This window comes from Triturus cristatus, chromosome 9, assembly GCF_964204655.1.
Source record: "Triturus cristatus chromosome 9, aTriCri1.1, whole genome shotgun sequence".
In the NCBI taxonomy this organism is placed as follows: domain Eukaryota; kingdom Metazoa; phylum Chordata; class Amphibia; order Caudata; family Salamandridae; genus Triturus; species Triturus cristatus.
In genome coordinates, this window is record NC_140592.1 from 325,054,102 (window position 1) to 325,077,484 (window position 23,383).

The window sequence follows — 23,383 nt, forward strand, 5'->3', positions numbered from 1 at the left end:
GAGACAAGCTTGGCTCCGTTCCTCAGGGTTTTCTGCGGATGTCCAGGCCACGCTGGTGGATCTGCCCTTTGATGGACAAAAGTTGTTTGGGGAGAAGGCAGATTCTGCTCTTCAACGTTTTAAGGACAGTAGGTTAACGGCGAAGTCCTTGGGTCTGCAGGTTCCTGTGAGAGGTTCAACTTTCCGTAAGGTTAGGGGATTCGGAAGGTCATCCTTTCGCTCCTTCCGACAGCCACAACAACAGCAGCAACAACAGTAGCAGAATCCCCTCTATCGCTCCTATAGAGGGAAGCAAAGGGGTCGGAGAGGTTCTGGTCGTAACCCCTCTTCTTCCTCCTCCTCCTCTGCTCCAAATGAGGCTTCAGGGAAGCAGCCCTAGATCCCCCATCCCGGATCATGTAAGACCTGTGGGGGGTCGGGTGTCCTACTTTCTACGGGGTTGGAAATCTGTTACTACCGACCTTTGGGTTTTGAACCTCGTAGAGACTGGGTACGCCCTTCCCTTTCGGGAGTTTCCTCCCCCTTACCCTCCTTGCCAAGGTTATTGCTCGGAGGACCACCTGCTTCTCCTGCAGAAAGAAGTTCTGGCCTTGTTTCAGAAGGGCGCAATAGAGGTGGTTCCGGAGCAGGAAAGGGGTCAGGGATGCTACTCCCGGTATTTCCTGATCCCCAAGAAGGACGGCAGATTGCGTCCGATTCTGGACCTCAGAATCTTGAATTTTTACCTGAAACAGGAGAAGTTCAAGATGCTGACCCTTGCGCAGGTTCTTCAAGCGTTGCAGCAAGGAGACTGGATGGTGTCGCTCGACTTGCAGGACGCGTACTTCCATGTCCCAATCCTGAAGTCGCACAGGAAGTATCTCCGTTTTACGGTTGGGTCGCAACATTATCAGTTTGCGGTCCTCCCGTTTGGTCTTACTACTGCACCTCGAGTCTTCACAAAGGTGATGGCAGTGGTGGCTGCTCATCTCAGGAGGTCGGGGATTCCGGTTTTCCCCTACCTGGACGACTGGCTTCTGAAGGCAGAGTCCCCGGAGATGGTGCAGCGTCATCTGCAGGTGACAACTCAGCTGTTATTCGACTTGGGTTTTTCGATCAATGTGCCCAAGTCTCACCTGGTGCCCTCTCAACGCAACCTGTTTATAGGGGCAGTACTGGACACTACTGTGTGTCGGGCATTCCCTCCTCCTCAAAGGATTCTCGACATTCAGGAGATGGTCCCTTTATTCCACAGTGGAGCGGTTGTTCCAGTTCTGAAGGTCCTTCGCCTGCTCGGTCTGTTCGCTTCCTGCATTCTGTTGGTCAACCATGCACGCTGGCACATGAGGGCGCTCCAGTGGTGCCTCCGCAAGCAGTGGTATCAGCACAACGGGGATCTCGGGGAGTCGATCAAGATCTCCGGAGAAGCTGCAGCGGATCTGTCTTGGTGGAGCGTGGAGGGCAATCTGTCCCAAGGAAAGCCTTTCCATCTACCTCCATCGGTGGCCACAGTGATAACGGATGCCTCCACCCTAGGGTGGGGAGCTCATCTGGGGGATCTGGAGATCAAGGGTCTTTGGTCTCCAGAGGAAAGGTTGTTTCATATCAACCTTCTGGAGTTGCGGGCGATTCGTTTGGCACTCAAGGCCTTTCTCCCTTCCCTTCGCGGTCGGTCAGTTCAAGTTCTGACGGACAACACGACCGCGATGTGGTATATAAACAAACAGGGAGGAGTAGGGTCTCTTTGTCTCTGCAGAGAGGCCCTGCGGCTGTGGTCCTGGGCTCAGGACCATCAGATTTGTCTGATGGCAAATCATCTGGCCGGGGTGCTGAATGTGCGTGCGGACAGTCTCAGTCGGCAGTTCTCCGCCGACCACGAGTGGAGGCTCCATCCGGAGGTGGTTCGTCACGTCTTTCGGACGTGGGGGACTCCTCGGGTGGACCTGTTTGCCACCCGAGAGAACGCGCACTGCCCGTCATTCTGCAGTCTCCAGTTTCCGATGCAGGGGGCGTTGGGGGACGCGTTTCAGTTGAGTTGGGGTTCACGACTCCTTTACGCGTTTCCTCCCATACCCTTGATTCCTCGGGTTCTGAGGAAAATTCGCCAAGACCGGGCCCAAGTCATTTTGGTCGCCCCGGACTGGCCAAGAAGGGTGTGGTATACAGATCTTCTCCACCTCTCCTCGTGCCCTCCGCTCCGTCTCCCTCTGAGGGCAGACCTCCTCTCGCAGTCGGAGGGGCAGGTTCTACACCCCCACCTCCAGAGCTTACACCTTCATGCCTGGAGATTGAACGGGGCAACCTGAGTTCCTTCTCTCTCCCACCTGATGTGGTGGACGTTATTTTATCGGCCAGGCGACACTCCACCAAGTCCATATACTCCTACAGGTGGTCTAAGTTTGTAAAGTGGTGTGGAGAGAGATCCATTGACCCTTTAAAGGCTCATCTTTCTGATGTGCTTCAGTTTGCTCTTTCCTTGGCTCAGCAGGGCTGTGCTGTGGCCACGGTCAAGGGCTACCTTTCGGCCTTATCGGCATTTCTGTGCCTTCCAGATCAACCTTCGTTATTTAAATCTCCGGTTGTTCTGAGGTTCATCAAGGGCCTTACAAACATGTTTCCTCCTACTCCATTTGTAATGCCTCAGTGGGACCTTAATCTTGTCTTAACCTTTTTAATGGGGTCCCCATTTGAGCCTCTTCATAATTGTCCTTTGAGGCTGTTGTCCTTTAAGGTGGTTTTTCTTGTAGCCATAACCTCGGCAAGGAGGGTAAGTGAGCTTCAAGCTCTTAGTTCCAAACCTCCTTTTCTTACCTTACATGCTGAAAGGATGGTTCTCAGGACCAGGGCTGCTTTCCTGCCAAAAGTTGTTACTCCTCTCCATTTGGGGCAGTCTATTACCCTCCCTGTTTTTTATCCACCCCCTCATCCTTCCAAAGAGGAAGAAAGACTCCATCGCCTTGACCCGAAGAGGGCTATGAGTTTTTATTTGGACAGGACCAAGGACTTTCGTGTTGATGACCAGCTTTTTATTGGCTACGTTGGTCGTTCTAAAGGTAAAGCGGTGCACAAGCGCACGCTGTCAAGATGGATAATACTGACCATCAAGATCTGCTACGCCCTGGCTGGTAAGACTCCTCCTGAGGGTATTCGTGCTCACTCTACTAGGGCTAAGTCTTCAACATCTGCTCTGGCCCGGGGTGTTCCTGTGGCAGATATTTGTAAGGCCGCGACTTGGGCCTCCCTCCATACTTTCGCAAAGCATTATTGCTTGGACTCTGAGATGAGGAGGGAGGGCCACTTCGCGCGCTCTGTCTTGCAGGACTTTCTGGTATAGAAAGGTGGACACCCTCCTCCGGGAGTGGGGACTGCTGTGGGAATCTATTCACAAGGTGAGGAATCCACTGGCAGATGTATCCATCAGAAGAACAAGTTACTTACCTTCGGTAACGATTTTTCTGGTGGATACAGTATCTGCCTGTGGATTCCTCACCAACCCACCCGCCTCCCCGTTGTCCACCTTTTGTATACCATGAAATTAGTCTTGTTTGAAATGCTTATATTTTCTCTTGTACATTTGTAGGTAATGCTTGTTTGATTAGCATTCCCTTGTTTTGTATGCTATGTATATGTATTGGTTTTCTATATACTGTGTATACTTGGGTTTGTCGTTGGTTCACCTGTTCGCCTCGAAGGCACGGAAAAAATGGGTGGAACTGACGTCACCACGCCGACGTGGGCTTCTTATGGCTCCGATGACGTCGTACGGAGTCGCGTGCGGAGCCGATGTATTGTGACGTCGCCCACGTCGACGTGGAATGCTGGGGAAGAAAAGTTCCGTGGAATGCTGGCGCAGGGGATATTCACAAGGTGAGGAATCCACAGGCAGATACTGTATCCACCAGAAAAATCGTTACCGAAGGTAAGTAACTTGTTCATTTAGACAATCTACACCTACGGGCAATGACGGGCTGTCAATGGAAAATATGAATTTGGCTATCCTACAAATGGTGAGGGGTAAGACCCCAGGCACAGATGGGCTTTTTGTGGAATTGTATACCAAATTTGGCCAACAACAGACTCCCAGACTGCTGGAGGTGGCATAGGCTGCTGGGAGGCTCCTTGACATCATGAAGGAGGCAATGCTAGCAGTTCTCCCTAAACTTGACAGGGATCCAATGTTGGTGTTATATAGTCCATTATCCCTATTGAACGTAGACTGCAAGATATTGGGTAAAATACTGGCTAATTGAGTGGTTCTCATAGCACAACAGCTAGTGGATCCTGACCAAAGTGGATTCATTCCGTGGAGGAATGCCTTCTTAAACTTGTCGCCTATTAATGATTCCTCGTAGTCTTGCCTGTGGGTAGTATCATTGGACATAGAAAAAGCCTTCGACACCATGGTATGGGTCTACTTTCTCTCAGTACTCTGGAGACTGGGGTTGGGGACAGACAGTGTTTTTATCCTGGATAAACCATATTTATTCCTCCCCAACGGCTACAGTTAAAACTAGATAAAGGGGTATCGGAACCCATACAAATAGAGCGTGGTACATGTCAGGGATGTCCTCTATCCCCCATCATCTTTGTATTCTCCATGGAGTCCTTGGCATGTGCATTGTGTACTAAGGGACCAGATTGGGGAAAAGGGGTGAACGGAAAGTGGCACATAGTGTCCTTATATACTGATGATGCCCCGATTCATCTCCCCGAGGATGGAGAAAATATAGCGTATATGATAGCCCTTCTTGAGGACTTTGGTAGGGTGTCCTGCCTTAAGATCAACTGGGACAAATCGTATCCCCCGCCCACCCCATTGACTGACTGACAACGCTTGACACTGCCTTGCATCTCTCTCTCCCCGGGCATTTTGATATCCTCAGAGGGGTCTGCATCTACCACACGGAATGTGACTTGATTGTTCATTTGGGACGAGCACTGACTTTTGTGAGACCCTCAACTCCCTTTTGATGTGGACTACCATTATCTCCCATGGGACGGAGCACAATTTCTAAGATTGTAGTGCTCCCTCATTTGGTATATTTTGTTTCTCTGCGATCCCCGTGACATTGGCCAGAGGTTTCTTCAGGGAGGTTCAATCCCAACTGATCACACTGATATTGGGTACAGGTAGGCATAGAGCAGCCATTTCCAATTTGTATGCCCTCCTGGCGAAGGGTGGACTTTGGGCCCCGAATTACAAGCACTGCTACATTGTGACTCAGCTCCAGTGGCCAGCATGGTGATTGGGTGGTGATTATCATCAGGGATTAGAAAACTGGTTCCCTGACCCATGGTTGAGAGGAACATTCGAGTAGTTACTGTAGTCAATTTCGACTGTAGCTGACAGTGCTGGGGACTGTGACCAGAGGGTGCTGGAAAATGAGTGTACACCCCAAAGGGTGGATAGGCTCTGTACCCCCCAGAGCTGCCACTGTGGGCGGTATCTGGGTTGTAGGGAATTACGGTCCCTGTACAGTACACTCTGCTCACCAGTATTGGATAGGGATCAAAAGTAGGCCCGGGCATCCCCCCCCCAAAAGGTGAACGACGTTTGCAAAGTGCGTCTTTTCTCCAGTGTTTTAAGTTTGATGAAAATGAGTGGAACGTAGTGTTCTCTAAAATAGGTATGTTTTCTTAACTTCACTGTGATAAAACATGCAATTGTTGCCGGGACTAATTGTGCATGGATTACTTCATAATGGTGAACCACACCTGCAAGGCCACTTCTGCTAAGTACCCCTGTCCCTCATCAGTCTGCATTCATTAATTGGATGGCCCAGCGAGATGCTGGGAATGACACCTCCACCTCTTTGATAAAAGGGATGTAATAGAGGCCCATCTGCTTCCACAATCTGAACAGCAAGGGGGAAACCGCCTTTACAACAAGGTTTTACCTTGTGCCTTAACCACTCATTTTTTAGCACACATTTTTACCTTGTGCATGCCTTAACAACGCATACCGTTACCACGGATCTAAGGTAAGTTGAGGGTGTGGGGGGTCTCCCCCCACAAATACACTGTTTTCATATGTAAAACAATGCGTGGTAATGGCCTATGTTGTAAAAGCATGTTCGTGGTAAAAACATCATGATAAACAAGCATTGGCATAGCCAATAGGTCTCGCCTTTGTGACCTTATAAGTGTTTAGCCATGCAACAGTTGCATAACTAAATACTTATAAGGTCCCAAAAGCGAGACCAATTGGCTATGCCAAGCGGCTGTGCGGCCGCGAAAGTGATCGCGATCAAACATCAAAGCGGCCGTGAAAGTAAAGCGTGGCGCGCGCGCACATGCACTGTAGCTCTAGGCTGGCCTGGTAGCACTTTTTGGAGCCCTCTCAATAAGTCTCGCCAGACCAGCGCATGAACTGGGTCAGGCGAGACCTAAAAACGGGCTGTAAAGGCATACAATGTCTTTACCTGCGATGTACCGTCGTACAACCGACCAGCACAGATCCAGTCCAAATAGGCCACGCTGGCCAAAAAGGCGTCCCACAGATGCAACTGGCCCGTGATTCCTGCCCATTTCCAATTACCCGTCTTACTAGTCAGACGCTGCTGCTCACATTGTGGGGTGGGGGAGTGGATTTGTTCATATATGGGTTGTTTAGGTAGTTACAGCCGCGGCCCATGCAGGTAAGTGCGGTGGGGAGGTGGGGCCGGGTGGGGTAGGATTTCGACGGACGATGACGAGAGAAAATTAAATAAATGAATTTTCCCTTGTCATCATCCGTCAAAATCTCCCCCCCCCCCCCCCCCCCCCCCCCCCCCCAACCTGGCCCCACCGCTCTTAACTGCAAGGGCTGCGTCTGGGTAGTTAGTGAATTTAACATAAGATACGAGGAGCATATTATGGGAAGGCACATAACCTAAAGGGCCACTAATTACTTGTTACAACTAAGGAAACATAAAAAAATACAACCGAAAACTGTAATAGATACCTGGACCTTTCCAAACGAGACTTAGACATGGCTTGGAAGACCCCCCCCCCCCCCCCCCCCCCCCCGACCACTCCACTGGTGAATTGGTTTGGAGACCTAGGGAGGGGAAATGTATGCTGAGATTGACACATTGAGTAAAAGCAGCCGTATTAACGTGAGGTCCCCACAGCCAGTAGTATTTGAGAGAGGTGGAGGCTAAATCAGACGGAAGTACACCTGCAGCCATGCCAGGTGTGATGTGGAAATAATGGATATGCTGACTTTGCCCACAATAATGTCCCACTTACACAACTGGTGTTGCAACCAGAGTTGACCCTATTACACCCCTTCTTGAACTGTGCTGCAGTCAATAACGAGGGACTTATGCCACGCCCGCCTATTAGACTGCTGCCCTGGGCTCTGTATTGATTGCCATAAGTCGATTTGTTTTATGTATTTTTCATTAATCCTTTTCTAGTTTCATTTGATATTTGTTTAAGATCCTTAGACTTAAACTGTATTCCAAGACAATGTATTGTAACCTTCATGATATACAGATAACTTGTGTCGTGAAGTTACTGTCCTGTATGTTAAAAATTAATGAAGAAACTATGTGGGGGGAACAAAGTGAACATGTTATCCTTTGTTCCTGTCCAGAAGATGACAGGCTCCAGTTCTACTGTAAGAGAGCACTCTTGGCATAAAATACAGCCTATGGTAATAGTCCGTCTTAAGGATCATTTTGTACACTTATTTATTAATGATTTTTAAAGGATAACGATATCTTACCCCAGATTTGGAAGCCTTTAGATCCGTGTATCTTCCTTGGCATACTTGTTAACAACTTTTACTTCTGTCCATTGACTATTGGGAAAGTCAGGTTTTATCAGCGCAGGAGCGTAATATGGTTTTTTATTTGGCTAGAGAAATGACGACTCTTCATTCATTCATTCCTAAAGTGGTATAGGAATTGCAGATGAATCATTCACTTTACCAGTGTTCTTTAGGGGCCCTATGTTTTTGATGAATCTCTATGCACACTGGACATTACAAGGGTTCTTACATTTTATGATGACTGCACAAAACACTACAGGAAATGTGATTATCTCTTTGTGAACTTCAAGAACGGGTTAGCTTGTATCCATACAGTCCTCTTATAGATGTGAAGACCATATTGACACTTTTGAGTTTGCATAGTCACAACTAGGCCAGGAACTTTCTTGTACGTACATACACCTGTCGCAAATATAATGCAACACCTCATCGGTTTTCCCTGGCTCACTAGTTTTCAGAAATGTCCAAGGTTGTTTAGGTTCCCTGGTTGCCAGCGGACCCCATGCTGAAATACTGCCCCCATCCTCAGTGGAAACGGTGAAGATTTGGGTGTATTTATGTAGTTTAAACATTTTGCTGGGCATTCAGTGTAAGAAAACTTTCATGGATCCAAATAAACCTTTAGCAGAAACGATGCCAGACCACAAACTAAATAGCTACCTATATCCCCCAAAAAGTACTTTGACAGAGTTCTAAAAGCCTTTTTTGGTCACATTTGAGCCTTTCTTGACTGTTTTTATAGGAAGAAGTGTGAGAACGCTAGGTGTGTCCTACATTAGTTATTCCATGTAGAGTTCGGAGCATTTTCTCAAATAAATGTGAGGAAATTCTTTTGATTTTTTCCTACAAATTCAATGTTTAGAGGAGTCTAGTTAAGAAATTGGTTGGATCCAAAAACCTCACCACCCAGGAACTATCTGATTTCTTGTTCTCAGGAATGACTCGGCATGATAGGTTTTCTTGAGTGCTATCCAACACTGGGGCCACAAAATGGCAGTCTACCACCATCACCACCACAAAAATCCAATCTTCTCAAAACATCAATTACTTGCTTCATTTGGTTGCGTTAATGAGCATTTTATGTTCTGTACAACAAAGGCCACTGACCCGCTTATATGTGGGAGTTCTGAGTGGAAAGGCACTGATTTTTCTCGAATGTATTTCCATACAATTTACCTGCCAATTGTCAGTTTCCACAAAAACATTTTGAAAACATTCCATCTGTTTCACCTGATATTATAGGTAATCCAAAATTTGGCATGGCACGAATAATGGTGTCTAATAAAACTCAGATTCTTTGATACATTTAAAAAATAAATTGCTTCATATCCAAGATATATATATATATATATATATATATATATATATATATATATATATATATATATATATATATATATATATATATATTTGGAATTGAAAATGGCTATTTTGCTGAAACGTGTCTGCCGCACAAAAACTGTCAGATACTGCGAGTACTTGGTTTGGTGTGTGTGTGTGTATCTGTGTGTGTATATATATATCTATCTATATCTCTCTCTCAAACCAAGCACTCACAGTATCCAACAGTTTTTTTGTGGCAGACACGTTTCAGCAAAACAGCCATTTTCAATGCCAATATTGTTTTTATATATATTAGGTATGAAGAGATGTATATTTATATTATTCCAAATGCAATCCTGGTTGTTGCCAACAGTCGCAGCCAGCAGGAAACGGCCACACCAACGGGGTCTCAATTCACAAAAGTATTTTAATGGCAAAGAAACAGACACGTTTTGAACTTTCATTCTTTTTCACATGAATATATTTATTTATACAGTGTTGTGAAATGGCAGACAAAAAAGTTGGGTATGAAGCTATTCATTCTGGAAATATACTAAACATAAAAATATATATATCCCCAATCCAAACCTGCTCCAATTGCAGGAACGGACTCCGACACTGCTTGGGCTCACCACAAAGGAATTTACTGCCACACCTCAGGACTCAAGCGATCTTTTCTCCACATAATGTATCAATTTGCACCTTACAGACTTGTTTCGGCTTGTATGCCTTCCTCACTGCAGGTTGCAAAACGAAGAAGTGGCCTAGCCGATTTAAATTCCAGCATAATGACTTTCATTGGAGGAATTGAGTGGCCACAGAAAGAGGACTGTCACAATACCTGTATAGTACTTGATCTCATGCAGCCACAATTTCACATATTGTCAAAGCAAGTTTAGTTGTAATAACTTGTACCTCGTGCTCCAAGATGAAATATCAAATAAGTCTTTCCTCCCAAAATTCGGATTGGCACTGATTCCCACTGATTCCCACTGCAAATCATACTGTAACTCAGCAGTCTTCCTATTGGGCCACTCAAAATTGGTATCTCCTCGAATGTGCCCCTCAATATGTATCTGTGGGCCTGCATTATTGCACATTTTCCAGCACACTATGCAAGCATGAGGTACCGTGCCCCTTGCTTGAACACATAATAATGTCCCGACTCTTGTCAGCGGGTGCACTAGACAGTCATTGCTGTGTCTGAGTCTCCAGAGGCTGACTGTGCTTTCAAATAATTGCTGGTGTCCCGTTGTGTAGTACAATACTGCTTTCCTCTCTTCCCCAATACATTGGGTTAATGCGAGGCAGCTTAACGTGCTCACAGGCATCTTTGAGACACCGGGCACATCACCAGCCTGACTCCATCTTCGTTGTGGAGGGGCTCCACAGCTTGTATTCCTATACAACACTCAACCAAGCCAGTGGCTTTGGTGCACCAGAACGAAAGGGATATATATATGTGTGTGTGTGTGTGTGTGTATGTATATATATATATATATATATATATATATATATATATATATATATATATTCTTGAATTACAGCACTATGGGGAAGTTGGTCAACACACTTCTGCCATTTGCTAACTTCACTGAGTGATAGCATTGTGCTCTTTCACAAGTAACACGTGCACGCATCGAGTAGTTCCATAATCCAACAGGCTGCTACTTTTCTGCAGGTTTGAAATATTTCTCCTTTGAGAACGCCGAATTGGGCCACTTGTCACCAGTGCCCCTTCTTAATCTCCTTTCCTGCTAGATAAACTTGCCACTGTGCTTAAACACAAAATCAACTTGCATAAGGAGACTCATCTTCATCTCTTCATTTTATAGTATCGGTCAGTGATACTACATTTGTCCAGCATTAGATGATTCACATGCTTGAATCATTCCTCATCTTCAAAATGGGAGTAATCACTTTGCAATAGCAGTGCTATGGATGCCCAGGACGTTCTGACCCTTAATAGTTTCCGTGGGCACAGTCGGCAATTGCGTACTTTTGTGTATATATCCGCGACTTCACTGACCACTTTTACTGATACAATGCTCTACCTCTCTTGGATATGCTCTTTAAGGACCGCTGCTTTTGGGGCAAGTTTGAGATTTCTTGGCTTGGCAGGATGATCTCTGTTAAAATTATTTTTCTGTAGAGACTCGTGTATGTAGCCCAAGCCATACTACTAGAATTTCCGTTCTCTACCTTAGATCAGAAAAACAAAAGCTCTTATTGTTTGTGCGGAAAAAGCGAGCCCCAGAAGTGCGAAGGATCAAGCTTTTCAGACCCACCGCAAAGGGAGTATTAGGGTTCCAGAACATAAAATCCTACAAATTAGCAACTTGGCTCCACCTCGCCTTAGATTGAACAGCACCTGCAAACAGTAAAAGATGGGTACACATCAAATAACATTCTCGTTTGTCCCACATCATGCTCTTATGGCTCAGGAAACAACAGATGCTCCATGCCACCCTTACATTATTAGACTACTGGCATCAGATCACCCGGATGAGCGGCTCCACTGCCTTACCATCTCCAATGACGCTGATACACCATCATCTGGATCTAACAGATCTGGGCTTTAGACATAATGCAAGATATCCATTTAACCCCGCCCCCCACCCCTTCCCTGAACCCTTTTTATCAATAAACGTACACGTAAGGACCTAATGTTGTTGCAAAAGGTTATTTTAGACTTCGGCCCTAATCCTAAACATCATTACATATTGTCTTGGGAGACAGATATGGGGTTAAGCATTTCGGGGTGAAACATGTGAAAAGATCTGGAGGAAAGTGACCAAAACCATCTGTCTGCATTTCCCATTGGGAGAGCGCTTAAAAGCGGCTTACCCGCGTACCTTCCCCCTCCACGGCTTTCATGCTATGTTTGGTACCTCTGATACCTGCTGAGGGGTGGAAGGGCTGTGGGTACAGAGGGATTTCCTTCCATATGTGATGGGCTTGAAGCTTGGTTCAGTACTATTGGACGGAGATTTTCTTACAGATGATATTGATGATAGGCAAATTACTACCAATAGATCAGATGTTGGTCTTGCTTAGAGACCCTGGCCCACGCAATAGATTTTCCTCTAACAGCCCCATCGGGAAAACTGAACACTTGGCTGTTCACAGCTGCACGCCTTGCCCTGGACTGAATGCTGGAAACAACCACCACACCAATACATGTTTGGTGGGGTAAGATCTGGACAATTTATGCTCTGGAGAGGCTTATGGCCTTGGTTAACGATTGCATGGACAAATTCGAAAAAAGATCTTCATTTAAAGACCCACATGAAGCAGGATCGTTCTGTAGCACTAATCCCGACTGGAGTAACGGACTTTGTCTGGCATGCGGATCTCCATGCAAAGTCTTCCTCTCAGCATAGCTCCTCTGACCTCGATTCTATAGATTGACATTGCCATTTCTTACACGTATTGAATAGATGTTAAGTTAATTGAGATGACTTGTCTGATGTTCATTGAGCTTTGATCGACTATGTAACATTGCTGGGCTTGTTGATGCAATTGAAAAACAAAAAAATCAAAAACTGTTTCAAAAATAACAATAGAAGAAAGGCCTCAGAGCAGTGCCACTTCAGTAATACATTCACCTCATTGGAAAAGATTAAAACTTCAACCAATGAGCTGAGTGCTCCTAGTCTCAGCCCTCCCAGAGTTCTACTGCGAATATTGGGGACTGGAGTCCTAGAACTTTGTTCTCTAAACATCTAGATAGGTTCTACTTTTACTTCAAAAATTCTGTTAATCCATCCTTTGGTGGCTTTTGTCAAACTTCTCCACATCACTTTCTGGATTAGACATTTTTCCTGATGAGTTATCCTAGCACTACTCTGTCCACGAAATACCAGTTATTGCAGTTGATGCCTGGCTCGCTGATGGAACTTTTTCAGACGAAGGCCCTCCCTTTGATGAAGTCTACATTGACTGACCCGTGGACAGTAGGCCCAGGTAAGATGCATGCCCAGGATATTTTACCAGGGCATACACCACTCCGTAAAATCCACATGCTGTCACCCTCAGGGTAGCTGGAGATGGAGGCCGATGAGTCTCATCTGGATGATCCCTACCGAACAGTTTACAGTCTTGGCCAACCAAAACATTAAATATCTGTATACAGAGGACTAGCAGCGATTTTCAATGCACAGGGACCTACAATTGTATTTATGATCCATGTGATGTGCTTAATAGACAGTCCATGATTAAAGTGCCGCCAGATCTAGTGAAAGAGCTCAAGGGTATGATAAGACTCTTCTACTAGTTTTCCATTCGATTCCAGACCAACAGTAATTACCTTGTCAGCAGACCCGGCCAACGGACATCCAGGAACCTCAGACAACATGAACAGTACTGGATCCTTTCTGCATTGGCTGAAACGGTCGCTCCTGCACTTCAAATGCCTGTACTTCGGGTCTATTAGTTTTCAGATATGTGACGCTCATTGATTTAGCATTGGATCCATGAATGTTGCCAACTTAAGGTTTCGACAAGTGGGAACAGCAGTGCTTGGGGGACAGTAACTTTATTTCAACTGAAAATGAGAACAAGATCCTCAACATGTCGTTTAACGGGCAGTCACCATTTGGCAAATATTTTGATTAAGCACTCCGGAGCATTAAAGCTGCTGACCCTGCCAATTCTCTAGAAGCATTGCAACAGCTTCATCTTCATCCATTTTGTGGAGCCAGAGTCGGAGCCTTATCCTATTGAGAAACTTACGAGCCATATAGGTGTTCAGCTCACCAGTCTCAACCGCAGTGTAGACAATACTACGAGCAGCATCATCCAACACCATACAGAACAATGTCCGCACAAACCTATTCAAAGGCCCCCTCAAGACACAGAGGGGTAGGCCAAGGAAAACGTCAGGACATATACAGACGTTACTAACTAACTACAGGCACCGACTACCGCATCAAATCATTTACACAATTCGGGCCTAGTAGATGGAAGCAATCTCTGCTTCTTCAGATAGTGGAAATAAAATCACCACAGGTGGATTTGAATCATTCAATACGCAGATACGTAGCAATTCATCCAAAAGCTTCCCACTAACAACCGAGACGAAGCACAGGAATCTATGAGTAAGAAGAGATTCTCGATACCTCACCTTAAATAGAAACAAGCCATTTTATGTCCAACAATGAGGATTCAATTCCCAGGGTCTTATAGAAACGGTGGGCATAATGGGAAAACCATTTCAGTACCAAGAGCTCTTGCAAAGTTTGCGACCCAGTTACAAAATCAAACCGAAGTAACAGTAGGACTACTCAGACTTCTAGGTATGATATCATCCTGCATACATCTAATCTTGTTTATACGGCTGGAGACACGACACATATAAGGGGCATTAGACAAGCACTGGATACAGGTAAGCAGCTCATGTGATTTCATTCGAATCACAAAGGAAATGAAAGCTTTACTCCCATGTGAACCTCAACACAACATTGCAACATGGCTGTCAGCTTTCACTTCCTTCTGAGTTTGGTAGTGACGGATGATTCATTCAGTGGAGGGATGGGAGCACATCTCCAAACGTCAAAATGTGCATTTGGGGGCTAAGGCAAAGTTGCATATTGTCCTAGAACCACAGCAGCCAGAAGAGCTAGTCAGTCATTCCTGCCAAGAATTCGCCTCATGTCAGTGTTTGTCTTAATGGACAACACTCAAACATTTTTTATCTACAAACTAGGGGTGGGGGGTGGAGAGACCAGATCCGGTTTTTGTCAACGGAAGCACAGGACCTGCACAACTGAGGCATGGGGCATCTTGTTTCTATAAGGGTGGAACACCTTCCAAGAGTAAACCACAATCGGCCATACTTACTCAAAGACATTTCAAGATTGTCACGAATGGGAGCTGAACAGAAATCAACCTGAAGGAGTGTTTAGGGTATGGAGAAAGTCATAAGTGTACTTATTTGCAGTTGAAGAGAACAGAAAAAGCCAGTCCTATGCCAGCAGGTTTCGACAAGCAGGTTCTCGGGGGAATGCACTTTTGTTTACATAATATAAGAATATTTCCTAATGCTTCCCACCTCTTAACCCTGCTTCCCTGTCATTGTTAAACAGAAATGAGCAGCATGCAAAATTATCTTAGTTGCAGCAATATAGCTGAGGTAAAATTGGTGTTCGAGGCATATGAGCTGCAGATTGTACACTTTGCATCGATCGCCATCTGGTGTTGGGCCCGGATGTTTGCAGTTTGTTTTTGTTCTTTGGACAGTCTTTGGAAGTCACGAGTTCGGTGACTCCTCCTTCGGTCCGTACTGCGCATGGGCTTCGGCTCCATCCTCAGATTGTTTTTTTCCGCCATCGGGCTCGGATGTGATACTTCGTGCTCCGGCTTCGAACTTTTACGGTTCCAGCCTCGACGGAAAATCCTCGTTCATCGAGTTTCTTCATCTTCTTCATCTCTCGTAGAGGCACTTTTCTCGATTCCACACATCGGCACCGGCCTTCAGGCCCTCCTCGACTCCGGTCCCGGCCGATGCAAGTCTTTTCGATCAAAAAAGACCATCCGGGATCGAAGAGCTCGACGCACCATGGCGCACTCATCGACCGCGGCTCCACCGGACATCTTCGGAGACGACACCGGAGCTTCGGGGCAACAACACACCGAGCAGGAGGAAGACATCGTCAGCGCTTCCGAGGCCGACGACTACGACCTGGAGGACATCACACCGGCGCAGAGGGTCGTGAGTACTCTACCCCCCCCCCCCCCCACCCCCGCGCCCATATCCAAAGAGACTCGGGTTACACCTTCGCCTTCGGGCCTAGGGAAAACCAAACATGCAGCTTCTATCACCCCACCTTCGGGCCCGGTGTCGAAGCATCACAAGTCTCACGGCAGCTCGGGCTCGAGCCAGCCTACTCCTGGTGCCGATAAACACCGTTCGGCACCGAAGAAAGTGACGCCCAGCTAGACTCCGAAGCCACCGGTGCCGAAGCCTGGACCCTCGGTGCCGACGAAACACAAGCATAAATCCCTCGGCACCGACGCTCCTGCGTCGAAGCCTATCTCGACGCCGAAAAAACCGGAGGTTCCACAAAAGCATGGCGCAGAGAAACCACCCAAGTCCTTGGCTCCGAAAACATCGGCGCCAGCGGACGATTCGGCGCCAACTGACCTTTTTACACCTGATCCTTCTCAAAAAACCTTATCAAAGGATCCAAAGACTGGGCTATTGATTTGTCTATCAAGAAAAGACGTCTTGACACACCAGCTCCTCCTCCACCGCCCAAACGGAAGGACTCTGCCACATCTCCTCTCAGAGTGCCCTCCCCACCACCTCCACCTCCTCCTCCTCCTCCACCTCCTCTCCCTCCCAGGTCTCCGCCACCCTTGCCTCATCACTCCCCAACCCCGTCCCCAGAACCGGATTACGGGGATCCAGATTATGATCCAGCGGACGCCCCAATGGACCCCACACCCCCAGGGACCCCAGACCCATGGGAGGATTACCAAAACCCTGACATACCAGATGTGCCTCAAGATGACCTCTACCCATCCAGGCCATCTCCCCCGGAGGACTCACTAGGGTTTCACCACTTAGTGCAGAGAGCAGCACACTATCATGGGGTGGAACTGCATAGCGAACCAGTGGAAGACGACTTCTTACTGGATACATTTGATATTCAGGATAAGTCCACAGCCATCTTGCCCATGCTTAAGGGTGTTACCAAACATGCTGCAGAGGTGTTCAAAGACCCTGTCAGGGCCAGGGTCTTAAACCCCAGAATAGAAAAAAAGTACAAAGCAGCACCCACAGATCCTACATACATTAAGGGCCCTGCTCCTTTAGATTCCCTAGTTGTGTCCACAGCTAGAAAGCGGTCTAACTCCCAGTCCTCAGGTGAGGCTCCACCGCCAGATAAGGAATCAAAACTCTTAGATGCGTCTGGTAAACGCACTGTCTCGCAAGCCGCAAACATCTGGCGCATTGCGAATACACAAGCGCTGCTTGCGCGTTATGACAGAGCACACTACGATGAGCTTGAGGCTCTTATGCAGCACCTCCCGGAGAAACACAAACGTAAAGCTCATGACCTAATACAGGAGGGAAAGCTCATTACTAACACCTCCATTAAATGTGCCCTCGATGCAGCGGACACTGCTTCTAGAGCCATAAATACTAGTGTCCTGCTTCGCCGTCATGCCTGGCTCAGGATCTCAGGGTTCAAGCCAGAAGTCCAGGCATCCATACTAAATCACCCCTTTGACCAACAACACCTCTTTGGGCCAAAGGTGGACGAAGCATTAGAAAAAATGAAAAAGGACACGGACACAGCAAAGTCTATGGGGGCATTACAATCCCAGACCCCTAAACGCTCCTTTCGGCGTTCGTCCTTTCGTAGCAGAGGCTACTCCACCGATAGCGCCTCTACCTCCTACAAGTCCCCTCCTCAAAATACCTTCTCAAAGGGCTACCAAAGGGGTGGATACAGGGGCAGCAACAATAAGGGCAGGGGCAAAACCAACACCACCCGTTCTGCCACACCGCCCGCACAATGACTTCCCCTCGCTCCCCCCAGACCATCCCACTCCGGTCGGGGGCAGACTGCGACACTTTATCCACGCCTGGGAGTCCATAACATCGGACAAATGGGTGAACCAAATTATTTGGTCAGGGTACTGCCTCGAGCTAACATCTACCCCACCCAATATCCCACCAAGGCACCGTCCAATGTCACAGGAACATTCCACACTGCTCAAAACAGGAGGTGATCTCCCTCCTCCAAAAACACGCTATAGAGCAGGTCCCCGTCAATCAGCAAAATTTAGGGTTCTACTCTCTGTATTTTCTAATACCGAAAAAAGACTGGACCCTGCGTCCCATTTTGGACCTCCGGCCTCTAAATGCATACATACTTTCAGACCATTTCCACATGGTCACCCTACAACAAGTCCTCCCACTCCTCTGTCAGGGAGACTTTCTCACTACCTTGGATCTGAAAGACGCATACTTTCATATTCCAATACACCCTTCTCACAGGAAGTACCTCAGGTTTGTGGTGGACGGTCAGCATTACCAATTCACGGTTCTCCCCTTCGGGGTCACCACCGCACCACGGGTGTTTACCAAATGCCTAGCTGTAGTAGCAGCACACCTCAGACGTCAACATATTCACGCCTTCCCTTACTTAGACGACTGGCTGATAAAAGCCGCGTCCTACGACCAATGTGTGCAACATACAAACCGCACCATCCAACTGCTCCACCAGCTAGGCTTCACGGTGAACTACCAAAAGTCCCACCTCATACCATCTCACACAAAGCAATATCTCGGGGCCACTATAGACACCTCCAAGGGTATAGCCTATCCCAACTCAGCCAGGATCGCAAGCATACAAGCCTTGCGCCAAACGTTCATTGCTCAGCACTCTCTCCCAGCGAGAGTGTTCATGAAGCTAATAGGGATGATGGCATCTTGCATTTTCATAGTGCCCCATGCAAGACTCCACATGCGTCCACTCCAAGAGTGCCTAGCACGACAGTGGAACCAGGCCCAGGGACAGCTGACGGATCTGGTGTTGGTGGACGGCCGCACCCATCACTCTCTGCAGTGGTGGAACACCACAAACCTTTCCAAAGGGCGGCCGTTCCTGGACCCGGTTCCTCAGGTGATTCTAACAGCGGACGCATCGCTCTCCGGCTGGGGAGCGCACCTCCTACACCTCACAATGCAAGGTCTATGGACGCCACAGCAAAAATCGCTCCACATCAACCATCTGGAGCTCTTGGCGATCTTTCTAGCCCTAAAATCCTTTCAAAAACAGATTTCAGCCAAAGCAGTCCTCATTCGCACAGACAATATGACTGCAATTTATTATATTCAAAAACAGGGGGACACACACTCTCCCCAGCTCTCCCGCTTAGCCCAGAGCATATGGAGATGGGCAATTCCACAAAACATCTTTCTCCTGGCACAGCACGTTCCAGGCATACAAAACACCATGGCAGATCTGCTCAGCAGACAAACGCAACAAATACACGAATGGGAACTGCATCCACAAGTTCTTCGCCCATTCTTCCACAAGTGGGGGCATCCTCAGATAGACCTCTTCGCCACCCACGAAAACAAAAAATGCCCAAGCTTTGCCGCCAGATACCCACACCCATTGTCCAAAGGCAATGCGATATGGATGAACTGGTCAGGCAGATTTGCATACGCCGTTCCACCTCTCCCACTAATTCCATTAGTGGTCAGGAAACTGCAACAGCACTCCCTCACGCTCATTCTGGTAGCCCCAACATGGGCCAGGCAGCCGTGGTACACCACACTACTACAGCTCTCGGTGGCACCACACCAAAAACTGCACCTGTCCCCATGCCTCCTAACTCGGAACCATGGAGAAATCAGACACCCGGACCCAGCGCAGCTCAACCTTGCGATCTGGATCCTGAAATCTTAGAATTTGGATACCTTAACCTTACCCCTGACTGCATGAATATTATCAAGGAAGCCAGACGTCCTACCACTCGAGCATGCTATGCCGCAAAGTGGAAGAGATTTGTTGTTTACTGCCGCAACAATACAATCAACCCTTTAGATACATCCATACAACACATTATATGTTATCTACTCCATCTTCAAAGGTGTAACCTGGCATATTCTTCCATACGCCTACACCTAGCAGCGATTGCTGCTTACCTGCAAAACAGACAGCATTTATCACTGTTCAGGGTGCCCGCTATTAAAGCCTTTATGGAAGGCCTTAAACGCATAATTCCACCCAGGGCACCGCCTTCTCCTGTATGGAATCTAAATGTAGTTCTTACAAGGCTAATGGGTCCGCCCTTCGAACCACTGCATAAATGTGAGCTACAGTTCCTCACCTGGAAAACAGCTTTTCTAGTAGCTATCACTTCCCTTAGAAGGGTTAGTGAAATACAAGCGTTCACTATACAGGAACCCTTCTTACAAATACATCACAGCAAAGTGATACTTCGTACGAATCCAAAATTTCTGCCCAAGGTCATTTCCCCCTTCCATCTCAATCAATCGGTGGAATTACCTGTTTTTTTTCTCGCAACCTCAATCTGTTGCGGAAAGGGCTCTACATATACTTGATGTTAAGAGGGCTTTACTTTACTACATACAAAGAACGCAACCTTTCAGGAAGACTAAACAATTGTTTGTCTCCTTCTCTCCACCGCATAAAGGCAACCCCATCTCTAAATCAGGGATAGCTAGGTGGATTGTAAAGTGCATACAAATTTGCTATCAAAAGGCAAAAAGAACATTATCTGTTCCACCTAAAGCCCACTCTACAAGAAAGTTAGGGGCTTTTCTAGGGAACATACCCTTAGATGACATCTGCAAAGCAGCCACATGGTCAACACCGCACACCTTCACAAAACATTACTGTGTAGACGTGCACTCCAAGCAACAAGCTAGTGTGGGCCAGGCTGTACTAAAGACACTATTTCAAACTGCTGCAACGGATACCGGTGGTCGCCGCTAAGGTTGGGTACTGCTATATAATCTATGCAAAGTGTACAATCTGCAGCTCATATGCCTCGAACGGAATATGCTACTTACCAGTATGCATCTGTTCTTGGCATGTAGAGCTGCAGAGTTGTACACGCCCACCCGCCTCCCCGGCTACCTGTATCTGTTCCAGTCTATCTTATTTAGATACAACACACATGGGTTTCTCACTGTTATTACTACGCTCCATCATTTCCCTGCTGGCGAAAAACAATCTGAGGATGGAGCCGAAGCCCATGCGCAGTACGGACCGAAGGAGGAGTCACCGAACTCGTGACTTCCAAAGACTGTCCAAAGAACAAAAACAAACTGCAAACATCCGGGCCCAACACCAGATGGCGATCTATGCAAAGTGTACAACTCTGCAGCTCTACATGCCAAGAACAGATGCATACTGGTAAGTAGCATATTCCTTATGGGCGTGATGCTGCTAGCGTAGCAACCACCAATACCATTGCATTCAAAGACAGATCTCTTATTTAGATGCCAGGGGCAGATCCTGTTCCACAACCTGGGATGTCTAAAGTTATGAGCCTGGCTCCTGAATTAAATGAATACTGTGGCTTTAGCATCCCGCAGGAATGCATACAGATTCTGGGTCAAGTGAGAGCAACTTCCACAAAACCTACACAGCTAAGTGAAAAAGGTTTTGCATATTGTGCAGCACTAGGGGTTTCCACCCACTCATGGTGTAACCTCATCAGAGTCTACCATATCTGTTGGAGCGACCAGGGAGGGGTGTAGACACCTCAACATAATGACTAAGGCAGACCTTCAGGGAGACCTATAGCAACCCTCTAGACACAAAGGACTGCGCACATATGGACAGTTATCATCAACACAAGTTGACACAGGATGGGGGGGGGGGGGGGGAATTCACTGTTGAGGTTGGCACACATTACGATGGAGGATGATTCCAAAAACCCACAGCTATGATAGGTTTTATAACCTATAATGCCATATAAGGAAAGGGAATGAGAAGGAGGGGAATGATTACTGCAAATGTAACATCAATACTCTTATGATTGAAACGTATGTCCTATAATGTAGAAATGCCAATTAGGATTTTATTTTTTAAATGTTAGAGCGTGTTTTATCAGTACTAAAGAATTCATCCATTAAAGTTCACTCAAGATTCAGATGATCTCCGAACTCCCCTCTATTATGGTCACAAGGATCATTAATGGGTTCCTAAATGCTCTTTTTAGGGCTTGTCCTCCATCTAGAAATCTACCAGTAGAATGGAACCCTAATGGAGTATTTTCCCAACTCGTGAGGGCCCCCATTTGAACCCATCCACAAAGCCCTCCTCAAACTCCTTTCATGTAAAACTGCTTTTCTCATGTCTATTTCCTCCGCATGAAGAGTATGTGAGATACAAGCTTTTACGATAAAGGAGCCATATGCACACTTTTCCATGGATATACTGTGCTGTAAGCCTTGATTTAAAGTACTTTCAGATGCTCAGATCAGTGAACCAGTAATTCAAAAAACTTTCTTCCAGAATCAGTTTGGTGCAGCAGAAAGAGCACTGCATTGTTTAGACTTACAGAGATGTCGAACATTTTGTCTAGAGAACAAAACACGCTGCAAAGGCAAACCAATTGCTTATGTCATTTTCCGATCCATGCAAAAGATTCCTAGTGTCAAAGCAAGCTATCCCCACAATGGTAGTGACAACCATAACTTTGTCACTCAAACAGGCAGGCACCGCTTTCAGGAACAATTAAGTCCAATTCTGCTAGGATTATGGAAACAGGAGAACTCTTTGCTGGAATGCCTCCTCTGGTGGATATTAGCCGAGAAACAACTTTGAAAAATAAGCACACCTTCGCACAGCATTACTGTCTGGAAGCCAAGTCAGATAGAGATACAGAAGTGGGTCAAGCATTTCTGTGACATCTTTTTAAATCAGATGAGTCTGTGCAATATGTATGATGACCTGTGTATACTGTTTGCTATAGTGATTCCGGCAGGCGAATCTAAGAAAGATCCAATGCTGGAGAAGAAAAAAGTTGCTTGCCTGTAAGTAGACCTCCTGCATTGGTATCTATCACAGATTCACAGGTGAGACTCTGCTCTCCAAGAAAGTGGCTCACCTGGATTAGCATATTCATATAGATTTACATATTTCATGCCTGAGAGAGAAACCTAAGGAAGGAGGCGAGTTGCAGTCACCTCACTGGTGGAAGTATGGATCTTTTACAATGAGATGAGCATGTTACTAAAGTGTCACTATTCTGTGGCCGTTGAGGCTTGCAGTACCTCGTACTGCTACTTTAAATTTACCATAGAACTCCCATCTTGATGACGGAGTGATTTTAGCATGTGAATCTATGAAAGATATCATTGCTGGAGAACTAAAAGTTACAGGTAAGTAACATTGCTTTTCTGCACAAGCAGGTTTAATTTATGTCCACTGCCATGGTTGCTCATAAATTGTTGATGCAGGAGCTAGCATTAAACGACCTTGAGCCAAACAGTTTGCCGCAGGCCTGGAGTGTGGCTCATGATCTGCCTCTTTTCCATAGGTGGAGTTAGCCTTGTGGGATACAGCAGGACAAGAAGATTATGATCGACTTAGACCCCTCTCCTACCCGGATACAGATGTTATATTGATGTGCTTTTCAATCGATAGCCCTGACAGTTTAGGTAAGTTAATTTCATGAAGTATTTCTTTCTTAATGTATTCCATACATTTTCGTAGACTGCTTGAGTGAATTCAACATAGTGCTTTTCTGTGGTTATCATTTGAATTTTGTTGATTGACTAACCATGTTATATTTAAAAGCTTTTGCAGCACTCTAATTTCTTTG

At 46.6% G+C, this 23,383-nt stretch overlaps 1 protein-coding gene across 1 annotated transcript in view; it reads left to right on the plus strand.

The window, feature by feature from the left end:
• RHOA (ras homolog family member A) overlaps positions 1-23,383 on the plus strand; it is a 200,809-nt gene that overhangs the window by 97,455 nt on the left and 79,971 nt on the right. The window contains exon 3 of the mRNA XM_085625053.1: positions 23,099-23,219. Within this exon, the coding sequence (XP_085481179.1) occupies positions 23,099-23,219 (121 nt within the window). The remainder of the gene's footprint in view (positions 1-23,098; positions 23,220-23,383) is intronic.